Source organism: Orcinus orca, chromosome 13, assembly GCF_937001465.1.
Source record: "Orcinus orca chromosome 13, mOrcOrc1.1, whole genome shotgun sequence".
In the NCBI taxonomy this organism is placed as follows: domain Eukaryota; kingdom Metazoa; phylum Chordata; class Mammalia; order Artiodactyla; family Delphinidae; genus Orcinus; species Orcinus orca.
In genome coordinates, this window is record NC_064571.1 from 55,918,054 (window position 1) to 55,942,035 (window position 23,982).

The 23,982-nt window shown below is 36.1% G+C and overlaps 1 protein-coding gene across 5 annotated transcripts in view; it reads right to left on the reverse strand.

Annotated features, from left to right (window-relative positions):
- Positions 1-23,982, reverse strand: part of PPM1B (protein phosphatase, Mg2+/Mn2+ dependent 1B) — a 98,926-nt gene that overhangs the window by 43,968 nt on the left and 30,976 nt on the right. For 4 of the 5 annotated variants that reach the window (XR_007470870.1, XM_049695997.1, XM_004265003.4 and 1 more), the window contains exon 2: positions 7,410-8,269. Coding sequence is in view for 4 of the 5 variants with exons in the window: in XM_049695997.1 (XP_049551954.1) it covers positions 7,410-8,255 (846 nt within the window). In the remaining variant the exon portion in view is untranslated. The remainder of the gene's footprint in view (positions 1-7,409; positions 8,270-23,982) is intronic. The other variant, XM_012539578.3, reaches the window with a different exon arrangement.

The following is a 23,982-nucleotide window of genomic DNA, read 5'->3' on the forward strand; positions in this document are numbered from 1 at the left end:
GGAAAAAATGGACAAATTCTTACAAACGTATAACCTTCCAAGACTGAAACAGGAAGAAATAGAAAATATGAACAGACCAATCACAAGTAATGAAATTGAAACTGTGATTAAAAATCTTTCAACAAACAGCCCAGGACCAGATGGCTTCACAGGTGAATTCTATCAAACATTTAGAGAAGTGCTAACACCCACCCTTCTCAAACTCTTCCAAAAAATTGCAGAGGAAGGAACACTCCCAAACTCATTCTATGAGGCCACCATCACCCTGATACCAAAACCAGACAAAGATACTACAAAAAAAGAAAATTACAGACCAACATCACTGATGAATATAGATGCAAAAAGCAAACAGAATCCAACAACACATTAAAAGGATCATACACCATGATCAAGTGGGATTTTTCCCAGGGATGCAAGGATTCTTCAATATAAGCAAATCAATCAATGTGATACACCATATTAATAAACTGAAGAAGAAAAATCATATGATGATCTCAATAGATGGAGAAAAAGCTTTTGACAAAATTCAACACCCACTTATGATAAAAACTCCCCAGAAAGTGGGCATAGAAGGAACCTACCTCAACAAAATAGACGCCATATATGAAAAACCCACAGCAAACATCATTCTCAATGGTGAAAAACTGAAAGCATTTCCTCTAAGATCAGGAACAAAACAAGGATGTCCACTCTCACCACTATTATTCAACATAGTTTTGGAAGTCCTGGCCACAGAAATCAGAGAAGAAAAAGAAATAAAAGGAATACAAATTGGAAAAGAAGTAAAATGGTCACTGTTTGCAGATGACATGACACTATATATAGAGAATTCTAAAGATGCCACCAAAAAACTACTAATCAATGAATTTGGTAACGTTGCAGGATACAAAATTAATGCACAGAAATCTCTTGCATTCCTATACACTAATGATGAAAAATCTGAAAGAGAAATTAAGGAAACACTCCCACTTACCATTGCAATAAAAAGAATAAAATACCTAGGAATAAACCTACCTAGGGAGACAAAAGACCTGTATGCAGAAAACTATAAGACACTGATGAAAGAAATTAAAGATGATACCAACAGATGGAGAGATATACCATGTTCTTGGATTGGAAGAATCAATATTGTGAAAATGACTATACTACCCAAAGCAATCTACAGATTCAATGCAATCCCTATCAAATTACCAACAGCACTTTTTTTTTTTTTTCGGTACGCGGGCCTCTCACTGTTGTGGCCTCTCCCGTTGCAGAGCACAGGCTCCGGACACACAGGCTCAGCGGCCACGGCTCACGGGCCCAGCCACTCCGTGGTATGTGGGATCTTCCCAGACCGGAAGCTGCATTGGCAGGCGGCTGCATTGGCAGGCAGCCTCTCAACCACTGCGCCACCAGGGAAGCCCCAATGGCATTTTCTATGGAACTAGAACAAAAAATCTTAAAATTTGTATGGAGACACAAAAGACTCTGAATAGCCAAAGCAGTCTGAGGGAAAAAAACGGAGCTGGAGGAATCAGACTCCCTGACTTCAGACTATACTACAAAGCTACAGTAATCAGACAATATGGTACTGGCACAAAAACAGAAACACAGATCAATGGAACAAGATAGAAAGCCCAGAGATAAACCCACACACCTATGGTCAACTAATCTATGACAAAGGAGGCAAGGTTATACAATGGAGAAAAGACAGTCTCTTCAATAAGTGGTGCTGGGAAAACTGGACAGCCACATGTAAAGGAATGAAATTAGAACACTCCCTAACACCATACACAAAAATAAACTTAAAATGGATTAAAGACCTAAATGTAAGACCGGACACTATAAAACTCTGAGAGGAAAACATAGGAAGAACACTCTTTGACATAAATCACAGCAAGATCTCTTTTGATCCACCTCCTAGAGTAATGGAAATAAAAACAAAAATAAACAAATGGGACCTAATGAAACTTCAAAGCTTTCTCACAGCAAAGGAAACCATAAACGAGATGAAAAGACAACCCTCAGAATGGAACAAAGTATTTGCAAACGAATCAATGGACAAAGGATTAACCTCCAAAATATATAAATAGGTCATGCAACTCAATATTAAAAAAAACAAACAACCCAATCCAAAAGTGGGCAGAAGACCTAAATAGACATTTTTCCAAAGAAGACATACAGGTGGCCAAGAAGCACATGAAAAGCTGCTCAACGTCACTAATTATTAGAGAAATGCAAATCAAAACTACAGTGAGGTATCACCTCACACTAGGTACAATGGGCATCATCAGAAAATCTACAAACAACAAATGCTGGAGAGGGTGTGGAGAAAAGGGAACCCTCTTGCACTGTTGGTGGGAATGTAAATTGATACAGCCACTATGGAGAACAGTATGGAGTTTCCTTAAAAAAACTAAAAAAAGAATTACCATATGACCCAGCAATCCCACTACTGGGCATATACCCAGAGAAAACCATAATTCAGGTGTCTACAGGCACCCCAGTGTTCACTGCAGCTCTATTTACAATAGCCAGGTCATGGAAGCAACCTAAATGCCCATAGACAGATGAATGGATAAAGAAGATGTGGTACATATATACAATGGAATATTACTGAGCCATAAAAAGGAACGAAATTGGGTCATTTGTTGAGATGTGGATGGATGTAGACTGTCATACAGAGTGAAGTAAGTAAGAAAGAGAAAAACAAATATCGTATATTAACGCATATATGTGGAACCTAGAAAAATGGTACAGATGAACCGGTTTGCAGGGCAGAAATTGAGACACAGATGTAGAGAACAAACGTATGGACACCAAGGGGGGAAAGCGGCGGGGGGAGTGGGGGGTCGTGGTGTGATGAATTGGGCGATTGGGATTGACATGTATACACTGATGTGTATAAAACTGATGACTAATAAGGACCTGCTGAATAAAAAAATAAAATATAAAAAAATTTTTTTAAAAAGGAAAGAAAACCTTGTTTTTATACTTCTATTTGTATGAATAAACACAGAGAATTATTTGGAAGGATATATAGCAAACTGTAAACAGTGGTTACCTAAGGGGAATGAGACTGACAAGGAGGGACATAAAGATTAATAACTTTACTTCAAACATCACTGCATTTGTTTAAAAATTCTTTAATCTTGTAATTATTGAAAAAAGAAAAGGAAAGTCTTAATGTTTCCCTTAGGAAAAAATTTTTCATCAAATCCTCTGGGAAAGTTTGGCGACATATATACAAAACTTAAGTCAGAAAACTTGGATTCTAGACTCTGCTTCAAAACTCACCAAATATCTGACTTACAGCTTTTCTTTCTTCCTTTTCTTTATTTTTCTTAAAGTCTTTTAATGACAAACCTCCATTTCCTTACTTGCAAATTGGAAATTAAAATTTTAATTTTTTTCACCTGAGAAGGTTACTATGAGGATAAATGAGTGTGATCTATAAGTTATGAAAGGCTATGCAAACAGCTGTCACATATTCTATGTGACCTGATATTAGTTAGCATAAACACCACGAATGCTAGCAGCAGTGGCAGTAAAATGGGGAAGCTGCTTTCTTGGGGACCATTCTTCCCTAGAGTTAATCATCTAAATAGGGTAATACCTGACCAGAGTCATCCAACACTTGTAGCTTCATATTGTTAAATAGCAACTCTGAAAAATGACTATCTTTAACAATAATAATGCTAACTACGTTTTTTTTTTTTTTTTTTAGCTGTACGTGGGCCTCTCACTGCTGTGGCCTCTCCCGTTGTGGAGCACAGGCTCCAGACGCGCAGGCCCAGCGGCCATGGCTCACGGGCACAGCCGCTCCGCGGCATGTGGGATCCTCCCGGACTGGGGCACGAACCCGCGTCTCCTGCATCGGCAGGCGGACTCTCAACCACTGCGCCACCAGGGAAGCCCCTAACTACCTTTTATGGTTGTTGTGAAAAATAAATTAAAGTATGTGTAAAGTGCTTAGAGTATACTGCATTTGGCTCATAAAAAGCAATTTTTTTATACTATTGTGATTTTGATGGTTATCATAATCTCCCAAGAGTTCATGAGTTAACATATAAAAGTCCCTGTAAACTATTAGGGAATGACAAACGTTAGAAGTGCTAGAAAAATTTTAACACTTAATTCATTTATTTATTTTTTATTTTACTTTATTTATTTATTTCTTGGTTGCGCCATGCAGCTTGCGTGATCTTAGTTCCCTGACTAGGGATCGAACTGGGGCCTGGCAGTTAAAGTGCCAAGTCATAACCACTGGACCGCCAGGGAATTCCCAACACTTAATTTAAATCTATTATCAGGAAAATATCTTTAAAAAACCTACTTAAAAACCGGATCTACTCTATCTTTTCTCTTAAAGCAGCTAACACCTGGACCTAGAGATTGTCATACTAAGTGAAGTGAGTCAGACAGAGAAAGACAGATATCATATGATAGCACTTATATGTGGTATCTTAATAAATGGTACAAATGAACCTATTTACAAAACAGAAATTGAGTCCCAGATGTAGAAAACAAACTTACGGTTACCAAGGGAGAAAGGTGGAGTGGAGGGATAAATTGGGAGATTGGGACTGACATATATACACTATTATATATAAAATAGATAACTAATAAGGACCTACTGTATAGCACAGGGAACTCTTCTTAATACTCTATAATGATCTATATGGGAAAAGAATCTAAAAAAGAGTGGATATATATAACTGATTCACTTTGCTGTACATCAGAAACTAACAACACTGTAAATCAACTATACTCCAATAAAAAAATTAAAATTTTTTTTTAAAAAATAAATTTATTCCACCATTAAAAAAAAAGGCAGCTAACACCTACTGAGCAATTGCTAACGGCTAGCACTGGCCTACCTGCTTTCCATGGATTTTAAAATTTAAATTCAATCTTTCAGACTAAATTCAAAGCAATCATATGTTCTATTTTAATCCTATTGTTTTATAATATTGCTAACCCTTGGTTTTACAATACAAACAAGTGGAATGACAAAATTATTGAGTCAGAAAAACAGGAATGGATAAGAAGCTTATCTAATTCCATAAGTAGCATGTGGCAGTTCAAAAAATTCATATGTCTGCTGTGTTTCAACACAAAACAGCTAACTAAGCTTCTCAAAACTGATTTCAATTTAAATGCAACTTCATTCAAAGGGAACTACGATGGCCAACTTCATTCAACTAAGTTAAATGAAGAGGCTGGTGTTCCAACCCCTTGTCCCTCTATGACTATCATTTATCATTTCTGAGATTCTGGGATTCTGCCTAGAATCTTTTAACACCATCAACAAAAAAAAATAATCAATTTAAACTGATGAAACCTATCAAATGAAGATATACCACCAGAATCATTCAAACCCCATTCAGAAGGGTTGGGTCAAAATTCCTGAAAACTAACATCGTTTCAATGGAAGGCAGAGTGCAGTTTATCCACAATATAAACTTCTTTCTTTACTCCAAATTACAGATCTAATAGATTTCTGGCTATTCCCTCAAAACTACATGACACTCCACTATGCAACCATGAAATATGATTTTGATAGATACATACAGACATGGAGATCTTTCTACAATATATTGTTGAATGAAAAAGCAGACTACAGAATAACAAATATAATGATCTCATTTTTATAAAAATATACACATTCAGAGGCAGGCAAAAAACTGAAAAAATAAATACTGCAATTATGAAGATAGCCCACTTAGGTGGGTGGCAAAATTTTTGAGTGTTTCTTTACATATTCTGTATTATATAAATTTTAAAAATATATATATTCTGTATTATCTGGCTTGCTTTTCAATAACTTTTTTTTTTTTTTTAATAATCGGGAAAAATGTTGTTTTCACTTCCTAGTTAGGCAAAAACATATGCTTGCTTTTGTCTCAAAAAGCTGCAGGTCAGACGCTCTCCACATAGAGTCCAAGGAGATAGACATCTTTAGAACCACGTACTATTCCAGCACTGACAACCATCAATATTTCTGTGTTTAATTCATCTAGAGAAGCAAAAAGGATACAATACAAAAACAAATAAACAAAAAACAGAAGAGCTAGAGATACCATCATTAAAATCCTTTCAGAAAAAAGCTGGAAACACCAGCCCTTACATTTTCTCTTTTTGAAGTTGTCTCTTCCCATTCTATGGAAAAGAAGTAGATACTTCAACAAAACCTGGGCATTTCCATAGACTCAGAGATCCTTTGAAAAACTTTTTGGCTATGCCTGTATCTTCCCCAGCATTTTACATGGTGAGGAAATAGAGTGGCTCTAATCTAGACAGAATAAGTAAGGCAAAACCTTTGTATCACATAACCAAAGGTTGGTTTTGTCTTGATAGCCTTTCAGAGTCACAGAATACTTATATATTTTAGGCACTGGCCAGATAACTAAAATTTTAATTGACTGCTATGTAGACGCTGTCAAAAACCCAGTTGAAACTACTGAACATTTTAAAGACATCCAAGGAAACTGCTAATTATCTGTATTTTCTTCCCTATTATTGTATTAAGATTCATAAAATATTGCAAATGTAAATTAAACTTTTGTGTTCCAAAGGAATTCTTAACAAGATTGCACTTTATATTAGTCTTTGGTTTTTTAATCAGTAATGATAAAAACATCTGTATGAAAAGAATTCTGATTATCTCCTCTAAAAATATTATCTACCATGTCATATATTATTTATATACAGTCACATGTAAATTCCTTTTAGATTTTATGCTAGGAAAAAGCTTCTTTTACTACAGAATAAGAAATATACAACTCTTACTTCAGTTTTTGTCTTAGCTGCTAGTGAGCTCAGAACTAAATTACAAAACTTTACTTAGTCTAGGCTTCTGGTGTATCTTCCAATACTATGTGGCTCTTGATCTTTTGTATATCTAATATAGAATCATACCCTCTCTACATGTTTTTTTATGAAACTGCTGCATAGACAGCTATTGCCAGGAGTTCCCTGGTGGCCTAGTGGTTAGGATTCTGGGCTTTCACTACCGGGGCCTGGGTTCAATTCCTGGTCGGGGAACTGAGATCCCACAAGCCGCACAGTGCGGCCCCCCGCTGCAAAAAAAAAAACAAGACGGCTACTACCAATGTTGAGAATTTTAATCAAAAGTCACAAATGTGTATAGATGCCTCTGCCACAACAAAAGCCATAAATTATTTAAATGACAACAAATGCCACAAATTTATTAAACTTAATTTGCAAATTAGAAGATTAAGACAAATGAGGACGGCAACCAAAAAAAAAGGTTTCATTTCTGGTGAAGAAAATAATTTTTAAATATATAGGTCTTCCCTAATAAAAATATTAAAAGCCTTAAAACTAAGTTTGCTTAATTTTACTTACCGTGTCTTTTCAAAATTAATAGGGCATTTTAATTATAACAAAAAAGACTTACATACCTTATGCAAACAAGTGTCCACTACCCAATTGCACACATTTTCCAGGTCATCAGATACCTCAAGCCTAGATTTAACAAATTCACAGAGCTCCTCATTACTCATAACATCCCAGATCCCATCACAAGCCAAGATGATAAATTCATCCTCTTCTGCTCTTAAAATTTCATAAACCTCAGGCTCTGGAGAAACAAGTTGTTCTGTTGGGCCCTTGCCATCAACACACTTGTAATCATAGTCCCCCAGAGCACGAGACACTGCTAATGAACCATTAACACGCTGTATCATTACGCTGCCTCCTGCATTTTGGATTCGCTCTTTCTCCCTTGGGTTGCAAGGTTTGTGATCTTGGGTAGAAAAGCAGACTTGTCCATTCCTATACAGAACAGCCCGTGAATCACCACAGTTGATGAAGTAAATATGCTTAGGTGAAATCATAACTCCCACTGCAGTTGAACCGCTCCTGTCCATGCCATTTCTGAGATCTGAAAAGTTACGCATGTATTCATCAATTTTCAAAAAGCCAGTTCTGATACCATTCTTGACGTTTTCCACTGAAGGCTCAAGAGCAGATCCTGATTTTCCAGCTGCCCTAAAGTCTTCATTATTAGTGATGTGTTCTAATAAGTGTGTTGAGCAGTAATTTGCTACTCTGGATCCAGCGTGACCATCATAAACTGCAAAAAACGACCAGTCTTCCAAGCCGTGAGGAATACCTACGACAGCTGTGTGTGCATCTTCCATCTCCACTCTCCATCCTTGCATGCTACTCAGGCCATAACGTAAACCATTCCCAGCACCATGAGCATTATGTTTCTCAGTTTTGGGTTTATCCAAAAATGCACCCATGTTTAGTAATGAATCTGAAAGGAAAAAAAAATTGTAGGTGTTACATGTTTAAATTTGATAGAGCATTTATATACAATATTTTATCTATTTTCTAGTAACTCCTGATCAAGTATATTTTTCAGTATTATCAAAATTTACTGGAACAACAACAAAAAAGAAACCAAGAAAATGTCCCCGTATACCCTTCTTCTAGAATAGTAGTTTCTCAATCCTAGCACATTAGAGTCTCTGGGGATGGGACCCAGATATGAATATCTTTTTAAAAATGCCTCCCTGGTGATTTGTCCGTAGAGCAAGTTGAGAACCACCATTCTAGGAGAAAGGAAACCAAGAAACAAAACCTGGTTAAGTTTTTTTTTTTTTTAATTCAATTTATAACTCTAGGGTTCAATATATAAGCCGCAGGAGTGAGAATATTCAGAACGATGCAACATCTTGTTCAATCTACTAAGGTAGAAAAGCATGCTAATATATTTTAGAAAGACTTCCAAAAGCAAGTGTTGTAATCAAGTATTTTCCCCCCAGTAATCCTGAAGACAACCCCCCAAATTAATTAAAACATAAAATCTCAGTTTTACAAACATGTGATTTTACTTAGGTTTTACTGCACATCAAATAAAAAACTTTACTTGGATTGACTGAAGCCCATTAACCCATAAAAACAAATATAACTTTAATGATGTGCTGAAGAACATACTACTTAATATTGCGTGTTTCACAATCCATGAAGTAACATTAGGACAGCTTTTACTCAGTGCTGGCTGACAAAGACTTAAAGCCCACAGAGAGAACTGTAAAGTACCACTATGCATCACCCTCCCTCTCAGCTTTACTATTACTTTAGAATAAAGCTTTTCCAATTTCAAATGACTTGGACTGGAACAGTGGGGATGAGAATGCCTGGTACGTTTTCCACATACAATCCTGGCCCTAACACTTGCTAGCTGTGTGATCTTGAGTTTCCTAGTCACTGGTACCTCAAATTCCTTCTCTGTCAAATGGGAATAATAACAATAGTACCTACACCTGACAGGGTTGCAGTGAAGAATGAGTTAACATATAGTGCTTAGAACAGTTCCTGAGACACAGTAAACACCATAAAATGTTTGCTGTTATTATTTGCTCAAAATGCAAATTCCATGGCCCTATCCCCACACCCTCAATTTTTTTTTTCCAGTAGATCTCGGATGGGATCTTCAAAAAAGCATGCTGGTGACTAAAGAATCACATTTTGAGACACACTAGTCTAGATCAACTGACTTTCATTTGGATCTAGGTATCTTTGTGAGATATCTTTTTCAGCTGTAACCATTACCTAGCTTTACAATAAAACTAAATATTCCTATTCCTAAAAACCCAATGAACCACCATATATAATATTTATAAATTACAGCAATTTTATAAATTTTCATGAGTTATATATAATACTGTACTAATAAATTACAAACACAGGTATTTATAAAAAGGAATTTTGGAAGGACAAGATTTTACTCAGACCTAAAAATTAATTTCATTCAAGTATGATAAAAAAATTATATTTTGTATTGAGAACAATGTAATAGAATATGCTTATTTGTTAGCACATTGGTTTGATATTTTGATACAATGATTTGAAAGCCTAGTTCTAAGCACATTTTAATTTAGATTGTTTTTAATGCTTATTTCACCTGAAAAAAAAAAACACCCTTATAAAGATAGCTAAACGCAAATGAAACTGAATTGTTGACTGTATTTATCACCCACTCTTCAATCCCAACTACCAATTATAAAAAAAAAATTTGTTATCATTTCCCTTATCTTGATGTTCTTCGAATTAAGGTTCTGCTGTTTCACATTTCAAGAAATGGGCTCAAAATTCACAAGAGTTCCTCATTTAGAAGAGTTTTAAAAATAGTTTGGAAATTTCTATTTCCAAATTTGTTTTTAATTTAGGGATAAAGAGAGAAGGAAGGAGGGGTCTTCAATAGAAAGCTATTGGAGACCTTAAGAATCAAAGGGAGCCTGGAACGCCAGCTTGGAAAACCATCAGGAAACAAAGGAGCCCTGAGGCTGGGCAGCCAAACACTGTGAAAGTTACACCAAGAACAGCCTTGCCTGCTGCTGCAGTGATCTTCTACGTTCCGTCTAATTTCTTTCTGAAAGTCACTTTCTCAAGATTCAAGGTTTGGGAAACAGGTATCTAAGTATCTAATTGACTGAGCTTCGGTCACCAGCACACCTGTTGGCTGTAACTGCAACTGCATTCTTTCACAAATCAGTAAAATTTTTTTTACGTTCAATATTGATCTCATTTTAAAGTTACGGTTGTCCCATGGTGATTTAATTCTTTAAACATCATGAAATGTCATACATATTTTATATAATGTATACACACAGCTAAAGAGTACTAAAACTACCATACAGTTTAAGAAATAGAACATTATCAAGACCACTGAAGCCTCCTATTATCCTGAATTTTATAATTAGTATTTCTTCTAGTTTAACCATATTCATGTGTGGTTGTTTAGTTTTATATGTTTGACACCTTACACTGATGTAAAATACAGTATGTTTTACTCTAGTACTTTTTTTTTCCAGCTCAACACTGTATTTCATTTACATTGATGTATAGAGCTGTAGTTCATTCACTATATGCCACTGTATGTTTGTACCACAATTTTTATCCATTCCACTATCAATATGAGTTATTTCTCATTTTTTTAAAGTATAAAACAGAGCTGTTTTGAACAATCGTGGTGCACATATGTGTTTTCCTAGAACATATAACTAAATTCCCAAGTGCTTAAAGTTTATATAGATGATCTTTTTTCCCCCAACAAAAATCACAAAACAAACCATCTCCAAACATTTGTTTCTCAACCGTTCTTTCACTAACACTACTTTCTTTAAGACAATTACTTTCTTAGTAAGTAAGCTTCATCTTGAATGGCATGATTAAGAGTGTATTTTCTTTTATCCAAAAATATCTGCATAGGAATTAGCAATTACTATTTTAAGTTCTCTAACTCTTCAAAAGCAAAAAACTTTGCTATGAGATAATCATCAAAACTCTATGTGGCAGACTGTACCTTCTTGGTCATTTCTCATTTCATTCACAGTAAGCCCTCAGTATCAGCTGGTTCCACACCCTCAGATTCAACCAACCACAAGTTGAAAATACTCAGGGAAAAAAAATTCCAGAAAGTTCCAAAAAGCAAAACTTGACTTTGCCTTGCACCAGCAACTTGTACATGGGATTTATATTGTATTAGGTAATCTAGAGATAATTTAAAGTACATGGGGAGGTTGTGCATAGGTTGTATACAAATACCACACCATTTTATATAGGGGGCTTGAGCGTCTGCATATTTTGGCATCACCACTGTAAATAGCTCACTGAATCTTAAAGTTAAAGGTCTTGTTTTTATAAAATTAACTACACTGATGACACCCTAATAGCTCTGAACTCCTGGTTCAATTTCTTTGCTGCAGTAATTTTCCTATGAATGTTGCAGTGAACAATTTTCACCTTAAGTGACTATGATTTTTCTTCCAAAAAAGGTTATCTTTATTAAAGAAGCATTTACTGTTGAGAATATACATCTGTCTAGCATCTCTTTGCTTTTACTCTTCACTCCCCCCAAAAAAACAGACTTTATTACTGAAACAAAATTTAGCAAATACTAAGAGGAACGTATGTTACAAACACCTATATTTTAGTCAATCTTAAATCTCCCATGTGTAATAGTTCTCACACTGGTTTCTTCAACTTGGCAATGATTACTACATGTTTCAAAGGCATGTGATGACAAAGGAATGTATTTTAATTTGGGGCCACATATTCTACGTATTATTTCAGTCATTTTGACCAAGGCAGGAAAAACTAGTGTTTCCCCAGTGGTATGCTTTGTCTTTTACTACTCAGCAAGAAACCTCAAAGGGCCTTGTAAACATTTATAATTAAATTTAGTGAAACTTTGTAGTTACTGTATTGAATATTATATGGCTCTATCAAACACCTCTGGGGGGGAAAAACTCATAAAGGTTAGTTTTTACCCTCCGAATGCAATTTTTAAAATGTCTTGCTAATTTGCTATGATTTTATACTATGATTTAGCCATACGTCAAGCACACTATACACTCAGGCAAGCTATGGTTTCAACAACAGTAAATAGAGATCCACATTTCAAATAATCTTTGACAATCTCAAATTTTGAGAGGCTGATATTTGAGATCTGATTATATTACAGGTTTTACCCCATAATAAGAGCCCATACTGGGATTAGGAGTTCTAACATTTTTTACACTGTGTGCTTGTATGTGCTCTATTATAATTAAAATCAATCTAATGTTTTGATAGGAATCTTTTACAGTCACTTGCTCATTTTTTGAAGACTGTTTAGTTAAAACTAGATCACATGGAGGGACTTTCCTGGTGGCTCAGTGGTTGGGAGTCCACCTGCCAACGCAGGGGACACAGGTTCGAGCCCTGGTCCGGGAAGATCCCACATGCCGCGGAGCAGCTAAGCCCGTGTGCCACAACTACTGAGCCTGCACTCTAGAGCCCGCGAGCCACAACTACTGAGCCTGCGCTCCAGAACACGTGAGCCACAACTACTGAGCCCGGATGCTGCAACTACTGAAGCCTGCGCCCCTGGAACCTGTGCTCCACAACAAGAGAAGCCACCACAATGAGAAGCCCGCACACCGCAACAAAGAGTAGCTCCATCGCAACTAGAGTAGCTCGCCGCAACTAGAGAAAGCCTGTGCGCAGCAACAAAGACCCAATGCAGCCAAAGACAAATTAAAAAAACAAAACCAAAACAAGAACAACAATAACAAAAAACTAGATCACATGGAAAATCAATGTAATCACATGTAAACTTCAATGTGATACAGCAATGAATACAAGTGAGGAAGTAAAAATTCTACCGTTCCTTAGGATCTCTCACCAGCCCATTTGACATACTAACAGTGTGGGGAAGCCAGTGTCAATCACTATATTAAATGTAATTTGCCTTTTTCAAGATGAAAGACAATTGATGGATGGTCCTGCATACTCCCTGTAGAGACCACTTGGTCTATACAACTCTGCGGGCCTAAGAGGTTTTACAAGACTGAGAGAGAATATATGCATAGCAAGCACTGTCTAAAGACTGAATGAGCAATATTCTCTGCACATCTGTCTTTTTCCATTGCCTTCTTTGAGATAAATACATTACTGAACTCACAGCAGCATAATGTTATTATTTACTTGCTTAATCAATGGAACACAGTAATTGTACTATAAAGTAAGCACCTGAGAAATGGTATTTTAAAAGGAGTTATACACGGAAGACTGGGGACTACTGGCTGTCTTTTTTATTTAAGTAGTTTGCTATAATCACCTTAAGTAATCACATTTTTAATAATCACTTAAAAGGTTTCACATGTGTGTATATAGTATATAGCATTCAATTCTGGGCTGATTCTAAAATTTTTCATTCAGAATCAGTACATAAAATACAGCAATAAATCATACCTACTTGTATTTGCCACAGGAATACCTTAAACTTACTTTAACAACAGTACATTAGACACTCACTCAAGCATTTTCTGACTGCCTACTACCTGCCAGGCACTGTATTAAGTACTAGGAATAAGATGCCCCCCATCCCTAAAGGAATGTATAGTCTGGTGGAAGACAAAGACCAGTGCACAGGTTTTGAAGGCACACTGTGATACAGGGGCTATAATGGGATAAATACAGGTATGCCAAGAAGAGGTATCAAAAAAGTCTTATGTAGTTATAATTTTTCCAAAGGAAGAAGCCTAAGCTGAGACCTAAAAGGTGCAAGTGGGAGAAGGAAATAGCCAGCATATACAAAGACCAGAAGAAGAGTAAGAGCACAATTAATTTGGTATGGTTGTGTGTGTGTGTGTGTGTGTGTGTGTGTGTGTGTACATGAGCATTTCAAGGAGCAAAGCAGAAGCACTGAAATTCTAAGAATAACATTATTTCCTACTGAGATGTCCACTGTCTACTTATCTTAGAATCACAGATTTGGGAACTCAAAGATGTGTCATGCCCTTCTTGCCTAAGCAAGTAGCAAACCAAACTGATAATAACTGCTTTTCATTGAGAAGAACAAATCTGGGAAAAAAATTCTAGAGGCCCTAAAATTTAGATAGGTAGATTTGGAGTTGACATTTTTTTCTGGAATAAGCCTCCACATTAAAAGACTCTGATACCTTTGAGCTTGCTTACAAAACAACTCTGAAAGGGGGTGAGGGAAAAGGGTGGGCAATCTTTACACATAACAAGCCAAAATTAGGTTAAACGAAACTTAAAGGGCTGTTTAAATACTCAAATTGAAATATTACTATAATGTTCAAAATAAGGTCAAATACATGCAAAAGCACATACTACGATACTAACACTACTCATCACCAGATGAAACACTTTCAAAACTGAGTATTAGGTTCCCGTTTTCTAAACCCCTCTTTAGCTCACTCAAAGTCATCTCTACTCCTTAAGTCAAATGATCCATATAACAGAGGCTTTTTTCTCCCTTTCCCCCTAAACATATCTAGGGAATAGAACTTCATCTAAAGAAGTGGATTCATAGTTGCTGGAGAAGAACAAAAGCTAATCTCGACTTACAAAACACCCGATTCCCTGGATAAAACTCTCTACTATTCCTAAAAACATTAAACATAGTGCACTTGGCTAATCATTTATTTTGATGATAAACTCTGACAAAGAACAAGAAAAATAATCTGAAGCATTGTGTTTTAAAAATTCTTTTGAATTTAAATTTCTAGTTCCCTTGCCTTTGCTGGCAGACTGGCTGATTTGTTCTCATCAATCAAGTAAGAGGGACCAACTTACTTCAAAGCTGTCCTCAGCTTACAATCTAGCCCACCTATATTACATATTTATAAACAAAATTGACAGCACAGTAGGAAACAATAGGTCCTCAAAGAATATAGCTTCATTTTTTCAAATAACAAGTAACTTAGAAATATAAAGGTGAAGGAAAAAACACTTATCGTACTGAACATTTGTACTAACTGATTCTAATATAGTCTAAAATCAAAAGCAGGACTGTTGGGACTTCCCTGGTGGTCCAGTGGCTAAGACTCTGTGCTCCCAATGCAGGGCGCTCGGGTTCGATCCCTGGCCAGGGAACTAGATCCTGCATGCCTCGACTAAAAGATCCCACACACGGCAATGAAGATCCCGCGTGCCGCAGCTAAGACCCAGCGCAGCCAAATAAATAAATAAATATTTAAAAAAAAAAAAAAAAGCAGGAGTATTTCGTCTACCATAATTTAGACAATGAATTATTTTTAAAATTGTGCCCTCCCCTTCCTCAACTTCCTCCCATCCTTGCACAGTTACATCCTTCCTGAAATGTCAGATTTGGGTCCTATCTTTCCCAGAAATCCTTTCCCCCAAGGTGCTCTACTAAACTTCATTAACAGTTCTTTACCATCCACTTAGCACTTAGCACATGCTACTCTGCATAATTAACGGTCCTTCTGTGTATACCTATTTCCCAAAATAGTAATTTGTTTATCTTCCTGCCAAAACAAATACTAAATAAGTGTTGGAAGATTTTTTTAAATTAGTTTGACAGAAGTGGTTTAACAAAGCAACATTTCCATCCCCAATAAATGTGATAAATTTCTTATGTGGTCTTTACCCTTAGTCCATACACCCCCTAGAACTGGAGTAGATTCCATAAAGAAAATAGACATTTCTTACATTACCGAAAAGAGAAAGGACTCAAGCCAAAAAAAAAAAAAAAAAAAAAAAAATCCCTGAACTCATCACTCCTGTGTTATAGAAGACCCTCATTCTCTCAAAGGAAGACTTCCAGGGAGGACAGCATCCAGGAGTGGAATCTGGAATAATGGATGCTTAAATGGTGTCCACTACATGAAGGCAATCCAAGAATTATACCATATGAATGAAGCTGTACACAGGCTAGGCACAGACTAGATTATGTATTTGGCTATTGTGCTCTACGTTTATTTCCCCTTGGAGTTCCTCTACCTTTAATAAAGTTTAAAAGTTCTTATCTCAATTAACTCATGTCAAATTAAGTAGGAAAAGTCTCATGTCCATGTTCTAGAGAGGGCACTGAAGGTAAATTGAATGCTCTCTGCCTCAGTCAATACTGAGGGGCAATAGTAAAAAGGGACAGAGTCTCCCAAAGGAGAGAAAAATTTTGGCTTAAGAAAAAGAGCTGGGAATGAGAGGACTGACCTCTACCTGCTTGGACCTGGATTTTTTTTTTTTTTTTAAGAAGTAACAGTTTACTCTCACATACTCATAAAGTCATTTTAACAGTTATGACATTTAACAGTTTCCCTTCATAGAATCACCTATAAGGTTTGGCCATGAAAACTTCCTCATATGAATTACAGAAGTATCTATTAGAAGAGATTATTAGGACCAAGTGCCATATTTTACTGAAATGATCTGGGAAACCTTCATGCAACAGAAATCCTAGAAAACTATGCGTTTGAGTACCCACATCTATCTAGACTTCAAAAGAACCAAGAAACCCATAGCGCCTAAAAAATTAAATATTTTCTGATAATAAATAAGAGTACCAACTTGTACCCAAAATACATACACATACAATAAACATATAATCTCAAGACAGTGAACTGTAGGAAACAAGAAAAAGAATGCCTAAACATTGGGTTTGATTCCTTGCTCTACCAAGTATCTGTTTTCTTAGAAAAAAAGCTATACACAACAATATTGAACATCTACTGTTCTGAAATTCTATGTTTTGGGAGTCTGATTAGTAAGTGAATTACCAGCTACCAACAGGTAAAAGATTATATATGACACTGTAAGACCAAAATACAACCCATAATAGATAGAACAGTACCACTGGCCAAGTTCATATCTCATATGCAATACCTGATTAATGTAAAAAAAGAATAAAAAAGGATTTAGGAACTTGAACCAGATTTCTCAATTTCTAAATGAAAGTTAAAAGTTATGTGGGCTTGTTCCCCAAAGCTTCCAAAATGATAGCAACCATATCCTCTACTCCAACTTAAAAAAAAAATAAAACAAAACCTCCAAGTCAAGCACATCCTCTTATATGAAATTTTATAAAACACTCCAATCAAAAGTATTTATCATCCTTCTGAACTCTTGGAAGTAGCGTCTCTCACACACAAGGCAATTAACTATATACTGTTTTATGATAAGCCTTATATTAAATATTAACATTTACACCACTCTAAATGTGCTCATGTCATGTGGAACCAAGTTTCAATGTCAACATTTTATTCAAACCAAAAGCAGTCTTCTTGCTGAAATTTACCTTTTCACAGAATTATACTTGCTTGTTATTATATTTTTCTTATTTACCCAATTTGGATTTTCTTTTTCTTTTTTTTAAAGGAGTCACTGGTTTGGCATGGCTATCTTTGGTGGAATTTTAGTTTTACATTCTACATAAAGGAAGTCAATCCTTCTCCATGTTGCTGAGCACTGTTTGGCAAAAGAAGGGACTAACATTTCAGTAGAGAATACCCCTAACTGATAGAATGTAAATTCTAAAAAATAAAATGTATACAAAATACTGTGTATTTATTTTAATTATTTTTTCTCAGAGGAAGTTCGAAACATTCATCAGATTCTCAAAGAACTTTCTGATAGCACAAACAGATGAAAAACAACAGCCACAAAAAGCCTGAGACATTTAGCTTTACCTGATCCAAGCTTATCTCTGAATGAGCTAAAATATTTAATGACTCACGTAAAGGACTTCCAGTTAAAGATGAAGGACTGAACATAAACATTTGTTTCTCTTCTAAAATTCTGCTACACTTCATAAGGGACCTTTTATATCCATAAAGATAAAGTTAATGGGAGTGGAGACAGCAACAAGTACACGTGAAGCCTGGGAAGCAGAAGAACCAAGACCCTTAGTGGAATGCTAAGTTACAAACTAAGCCAGCTGCGAGGAAAGAAAAAAGCAAACTAGCTTAAACTCCTCTGGAAGTGGAAGTGAAGCTTGGGCTACAAACTGGAGCACTGACTGAAAGTGTACTGAAGAAGTAGTTGGACTCCCCAGAATTCTCCTCTCCCGTTCAGTGTAGCAGAATGAATGAATACAACGCTCACTCCCCAAAGAGAAGGCTTATTTCTGAAGAATGTAAAACAGGACTTTGGAAACTGAAGAATACCAGGCAGAGATGAGGGCTGGAAGCTACACTTAAAAAACATAAGTGAAAGTTTATACTTATTATTTGACATACTAACCTTTTTCAGACACTTGAATTTTCAAAATGATGGCAATCAAATGTATACCCTTGTTTTTCTACTCTTTAGAATCTCACTAGCCCAAAAGGGAGATCAAAAGGTGCTAACATTGGAGGTTACTCAAATATTTCAGCCAAATCACCCTACAGTGAAACCCACAGCCAACAAATCCCACGGACAAGCACAGAGCTTCCAATCAGCTATTCAATGCCCACTTTAAAATATAAGCAGACAGTCCATGGACAAACATAGAAGAAGTTCCCTAGAAGAAGAGAGGGGGGCCAAAACAAGCAGAAAAGGGCAATTTGGAAGAGAAAGGGATGAGGTTAGGAAAAGAAAATTTAAGGAAAGAAGGGAGGAAAGAAGCAAGTGAGCAAACTCCTTTCAGAAAGATAAGATTTTGAATTCATGAAATAACAGGATGTTATTAAAAGGAAAAACAGAACATTCAGAGGAACAAAAGAGCTCCTGTAAAGTAAAAACATAATCATAGAAGAGAAAGCTGGGAAGATAAAAATTGAAGGAAACTCCCAGAAATTAGAGCACAAGGCAGACATGGTAAAACAGTAGAGGATCAGTCCAGGAGGTTCAAGAGCCAAATAACAGGAGTAAGAGACACAGAAAATTGAAGAGAAGAAGTAATTTTTTTTTTCATTTTAACATCTTTATTGGAGTATAATTGCTTTACAATGGTATGTTAGTTTCAGCTTCACAACAAAATGAATCAGTTATATATATACATATGTTCCCATATCTCTTCCCGCTTGCGTCTCCCTCCCTCCCACCCTCCCTATCCCACCCCTCCAGGCGGTCACAAAGCACCGAGCTGATCTCCCTGTGCCATGCGGCTGCTTCCCACTAGCTATCTACCTTACGTTTGGTAGTGTATGTATGTCCATGCCTCTCTCTCGCTTTGTCAGAGAGAAGTAATTTTTTTAAATAATCTAAAAAAATTTCCAAACTGAAGGGCATCAATTTCAAGACTGAGAGGGCCCACTCTGTGCCAAGCACAATGGATGAAAACAGATACTTACAAAGGCACATTATCAAAAATTTCAGAACACTGGAGGTAGGCAGAGCCTATATGCTTTCAGAGAGAAAGAAAAAAGTTTCATACAAAAGCTCAAGAATCAGAATGGCACTGATCTCAACTGGGGGAAAACTGGGGGTTAAATTAATGATTAGCACACCAAACAAAACTTATTAACTCCAAGGAAAACAAGAAATTGTGCAGGAAATAAAAAGTAATCCTATCTGGAAAACATGAGGAAGAACGGGGGGGGGGGTCAGGGGTGGGGAGAAGGGTATGTGGCGTATATGTGTGTGTGTGTGTGTTTGGGGTAATGGAGTGATTAAATCTCACCTTCCATAATGGGATAGATAATTCCTAGAACTAAAAAAAAATCAAGAAGCACAGTTGTTTAGAAATCTGAAGATAAATTCCAAAGGAATCAGCGGCAAGAGTTCGAAATGGTTCTGGGGAATCTTCTCCAAGAAGAGGAGCTTATAGAACTATTTGGTTCTTTAAACTGTGTAAATGTTTATTTTAATTAAAAAAGAAAACACACTAAATTAAGGAAGCATAAAGTAAAACAAAAGCACACTACGTGAATAAGAAATAAAGAACTGTATTGCATATCATGAGCTCATTTCCCTAATATAAAAAAGGTCCCATAAATTAGTAAGAAAATGACCAACATGATAGAAAAATGGACCAAAAAAACCCACAAATGGATCTTAAACTGCACCCAACACTCAAAAAAGAAATGAAAATTAAGACTACACTAAGGTAACATTTTTCATGTGTCAGATTATCAAAGGTTTGGTAATCATTCTCTTGATGAGATGATGCAGAAACATACACTGCTGGCACCAACAGACTGGTACAATCTCAGTGGAAATCAATTTAATAAAGTCTACCAGAAATTACAGTTGCACATAATCTTCAGCCAAATTCTAAAAATTTACTTACAGGTTTACTCCTACGTGTACAAAATGATATGTAGGCAGAAGTAAAACACACAAAAAAATCTTAGTATCACTCATTTGGGAACTGATAATTTTATTTAATAGGGATGAATTATGATACATACTAAATGATAAATCATAACACCCTACAGTTTTTTAAAAAAGAATATATACACGTGTGTGCACATGTATAGCTGTATATATTCATGCATCAATGTATGTATTCATTTTCTGGAAGCATACAAAGAACTGATACCTTTGGGAAAGAAAAATCAAGAGGCTGGAAGACAGTAATGAAAGATGTACTCTCCATTATACACTATGTTGTACCTTTTCCATTTTAAACCATGTAAATGTAATAAAAATTAAATAACAAATATAATGACATTTAATGAATGTTATTTCAACTAGGAAAATTCCTTTATAGTGAATCCTTCTTTAGCAATCAAAAGCTATAATCTATAAAAATGTAAACCATTATAAATATCAATATATTGATACCCAAAGGTTATTTTTTCCCTGCAAACAAATCAAAGAAACAATCACTCATACTGACATGGTGAGTGAGCCATTAACACCTAGCAGATACATCCTGTTCATTTTAATATACTGTCATTTCCCTGAAGTAGTAAACCAACTGGTGAATCCTGCTATTAAAAAGAATAAATAAAAAGCATAAATAAAAAGCATAAATTCTACACTCAATGCAAGATAAAAACTGAGATGTAATTAATGGTCTCTATAAGTTAGCATCAAACTAGGGCAAAGCATATCATAAATTCATAAAGAGATGTATATACCACTAACAGACAGAAAAGCCCCTTTCTGAAAAGAATTTAGAACAAGACTAAATATTTAGTACTGCTATGATATAAATAAAAGTATCAAATTCTACTTAAATGAACTGCACTTTTGTAAGAGACAAGGTGAAAACAAAATTCTCATGGTGTACTTTATAATTTTACAGAAATACGATTAACAGATACTTCTCTAAACAGGAATATAAAATCTGTATTACGAGGCATGTTAGCAAAAACCCAATACTTCTGGTACCTCTTGCAAGACATTTCTTCAGTGTAAGATACTGTAGTATAAGCACACTCTGAAAGAGACTTGGTACAAATGCAGTATTAAGCAGATTTTAGCTAGCAACACAGAGCTACAGGAAAACAAAAAATAATTTTTTCATATTTTCACAATGGCAGTAAACAAAAAATTACAGATGTCCCTGAGGAAAAACAAAAAATACGAAGTTCCAATTAAACAGAACTGTATCTTACATAGGGATCGGTGTATAAAGTCAGCATATGGCTAACATTATGTCGACTCAAAATTACCCTTGCAAAATCCTTTAAAATAATAAAAGTTAACATTTACATAGGCTCTTTAATATTAGCAGCCACTGAAGCCTAATACACCTATATCAATCAACTCATTTAATCTTTGCAACAACCTTATAAGGTAGATATTATTATTGTCCTCATTTTATAGATGAGGGCGCTGAGCCAAAGAATGGCTGAGTAACTTGTCCAAGGTAGGCAGAAGAGCTATTGTAACCAAGCTGTCTGGCTCCAGAGTCCATTCTCTTAACCATCAACAACATACACCATAGTAAATATTTAAAATATGCCAGTGGGGCTTCCCTGGTGGCGCAGTGGTTGAGAGTCCGCCTGCCGATGCAGGGGACATGGGTTCATGCCCCGGTCCGGGAGGATCCCACATGCCGCGGAGCAGCTGGGCCCGTGAGCCATGGCCGCTGAGCCTGCGCGTCCGGAGCCTGTGCTCCACAACAGGAGAGGCCACAACAGTGAGAGGCCCGCGTACCGCAAAAAAAAATAATAATAATAAATAAAATAAAATATGCCAGGTTTCTTCCTCCAGAGTTGAAACAAATCTGTTTCCTCACATGAACAAAAATATCTGTATGTCAGAACATTGACTCTGCATTCTCTCAAACACACCATTTATTTCATTAGCAAATCCTATCAGTTATATCTGCAAATATATCCAGAATCAGAATCAGTCCACATCTCTCATCTGTAGCTGCACCATCCCAAAGTGATCATCGTCTCTTGCCTAGAATACTACTGTAACTAGTGGTCCTGCTTCCACTTCTGCATCTCTGTAATTCATTCACCAGAGTGATCTTTCTTCAAAATGTAATGAAATCATGTCACTCTTGACTTCCCATTGAATTTAAAAGAAAACCCAAACTTACTACAGCCCTCTATGATCTGACCCCTGTTTAGGTCTTCAACCTTACACTCTCTAGCCACTGTGGACTTTTCTATTCACTCAACATGTCAAGCTTGTTCCCTTATCTCCAGACTCCTGTTTTTACTGTTTTCTCTTCTTGGAATCGCCCTTACCTCTCCACCCCCATACCTGCATGGCTGGCTCCTTCTTGACATTTAGATCTCAGCCCAGCTGTCAACTCGAAGAGACCTTTCCTGACTACCCAATCTAAAGTATTCCCCTAATAATATCACAGCTCATTTTCCAGTTTTCTTTTATTCATAGCTTCCTGAAACAGTTTCTCATTAAATTCTTTACTTTTCTGATACCAACCAGAATGTGAGCTCCAAGAGAAGAGAAACATCTGTCTTGCTCACTGACAATATGATTAAAACTACGCATGACACATGGTAAGCACTCCATAAATATTTATGGAATGATTGAATGAGCAAGTGAGCACCAAATGAAGTAGCTGGCTTACTAGAAATAATCTGCATTTGACAATGCTCACATTATGGGAGGCTGAACCATGGTTCCCAAGTCAAGCTCATTAAAGCTATAAGGTTCAGTACTCTGACTTACCAAAGATATAAAACAACACATTCTGTTCTGAAGCACCACATTTTAAGAGGAACATTGACAAAATTAAAATATATCCCAAGCAGAAGAATGAGAACAGCAGGCAGCTCAAAAAACACATCATATAACAAACATCTGAAGAACCTGGGACTGCTTAGACTAGAGAGGAGGTAATAAGTCCCCGTGTCCTTGTAAAAGAAGAAATGGCATATTCATTTATTCCAGAGGGCAGATCTAGCAGGTGTCTGGTTAACATTAAGACATTTCTTAAAAGATTGCTATTTATTAGGGATGCTGAAAGGATGCTATTAAGTTAAAAACTGGAGTACAGTTGTCCTTCAATCATTTAACTTTTAAAAATTTACACGCACTCCTCACCTACTCCCACCAAAGATTAAAGAGAAAAAGACACCTCTATATTAGAAGATGTCTATTGTTTATAAATACATAGAAACCAATATGCATCATCTTGGCATCTACTGCAACATAAAAATATGAGTGCCCTTTCTAAGCTAAAGTCAAAATAGAATATGGAAAGAGGAGCTAATAAAGAAGGGGGAGTCGGGGGCATAAAATAAAAATTGTGATCCCCACTAAAATGATTATTGCTAATACTACTTAGAAAGAAACATAATACAAAAATTGTACTCATGTAATAATGTAAAATTTGTACATATAAAGGAAAAT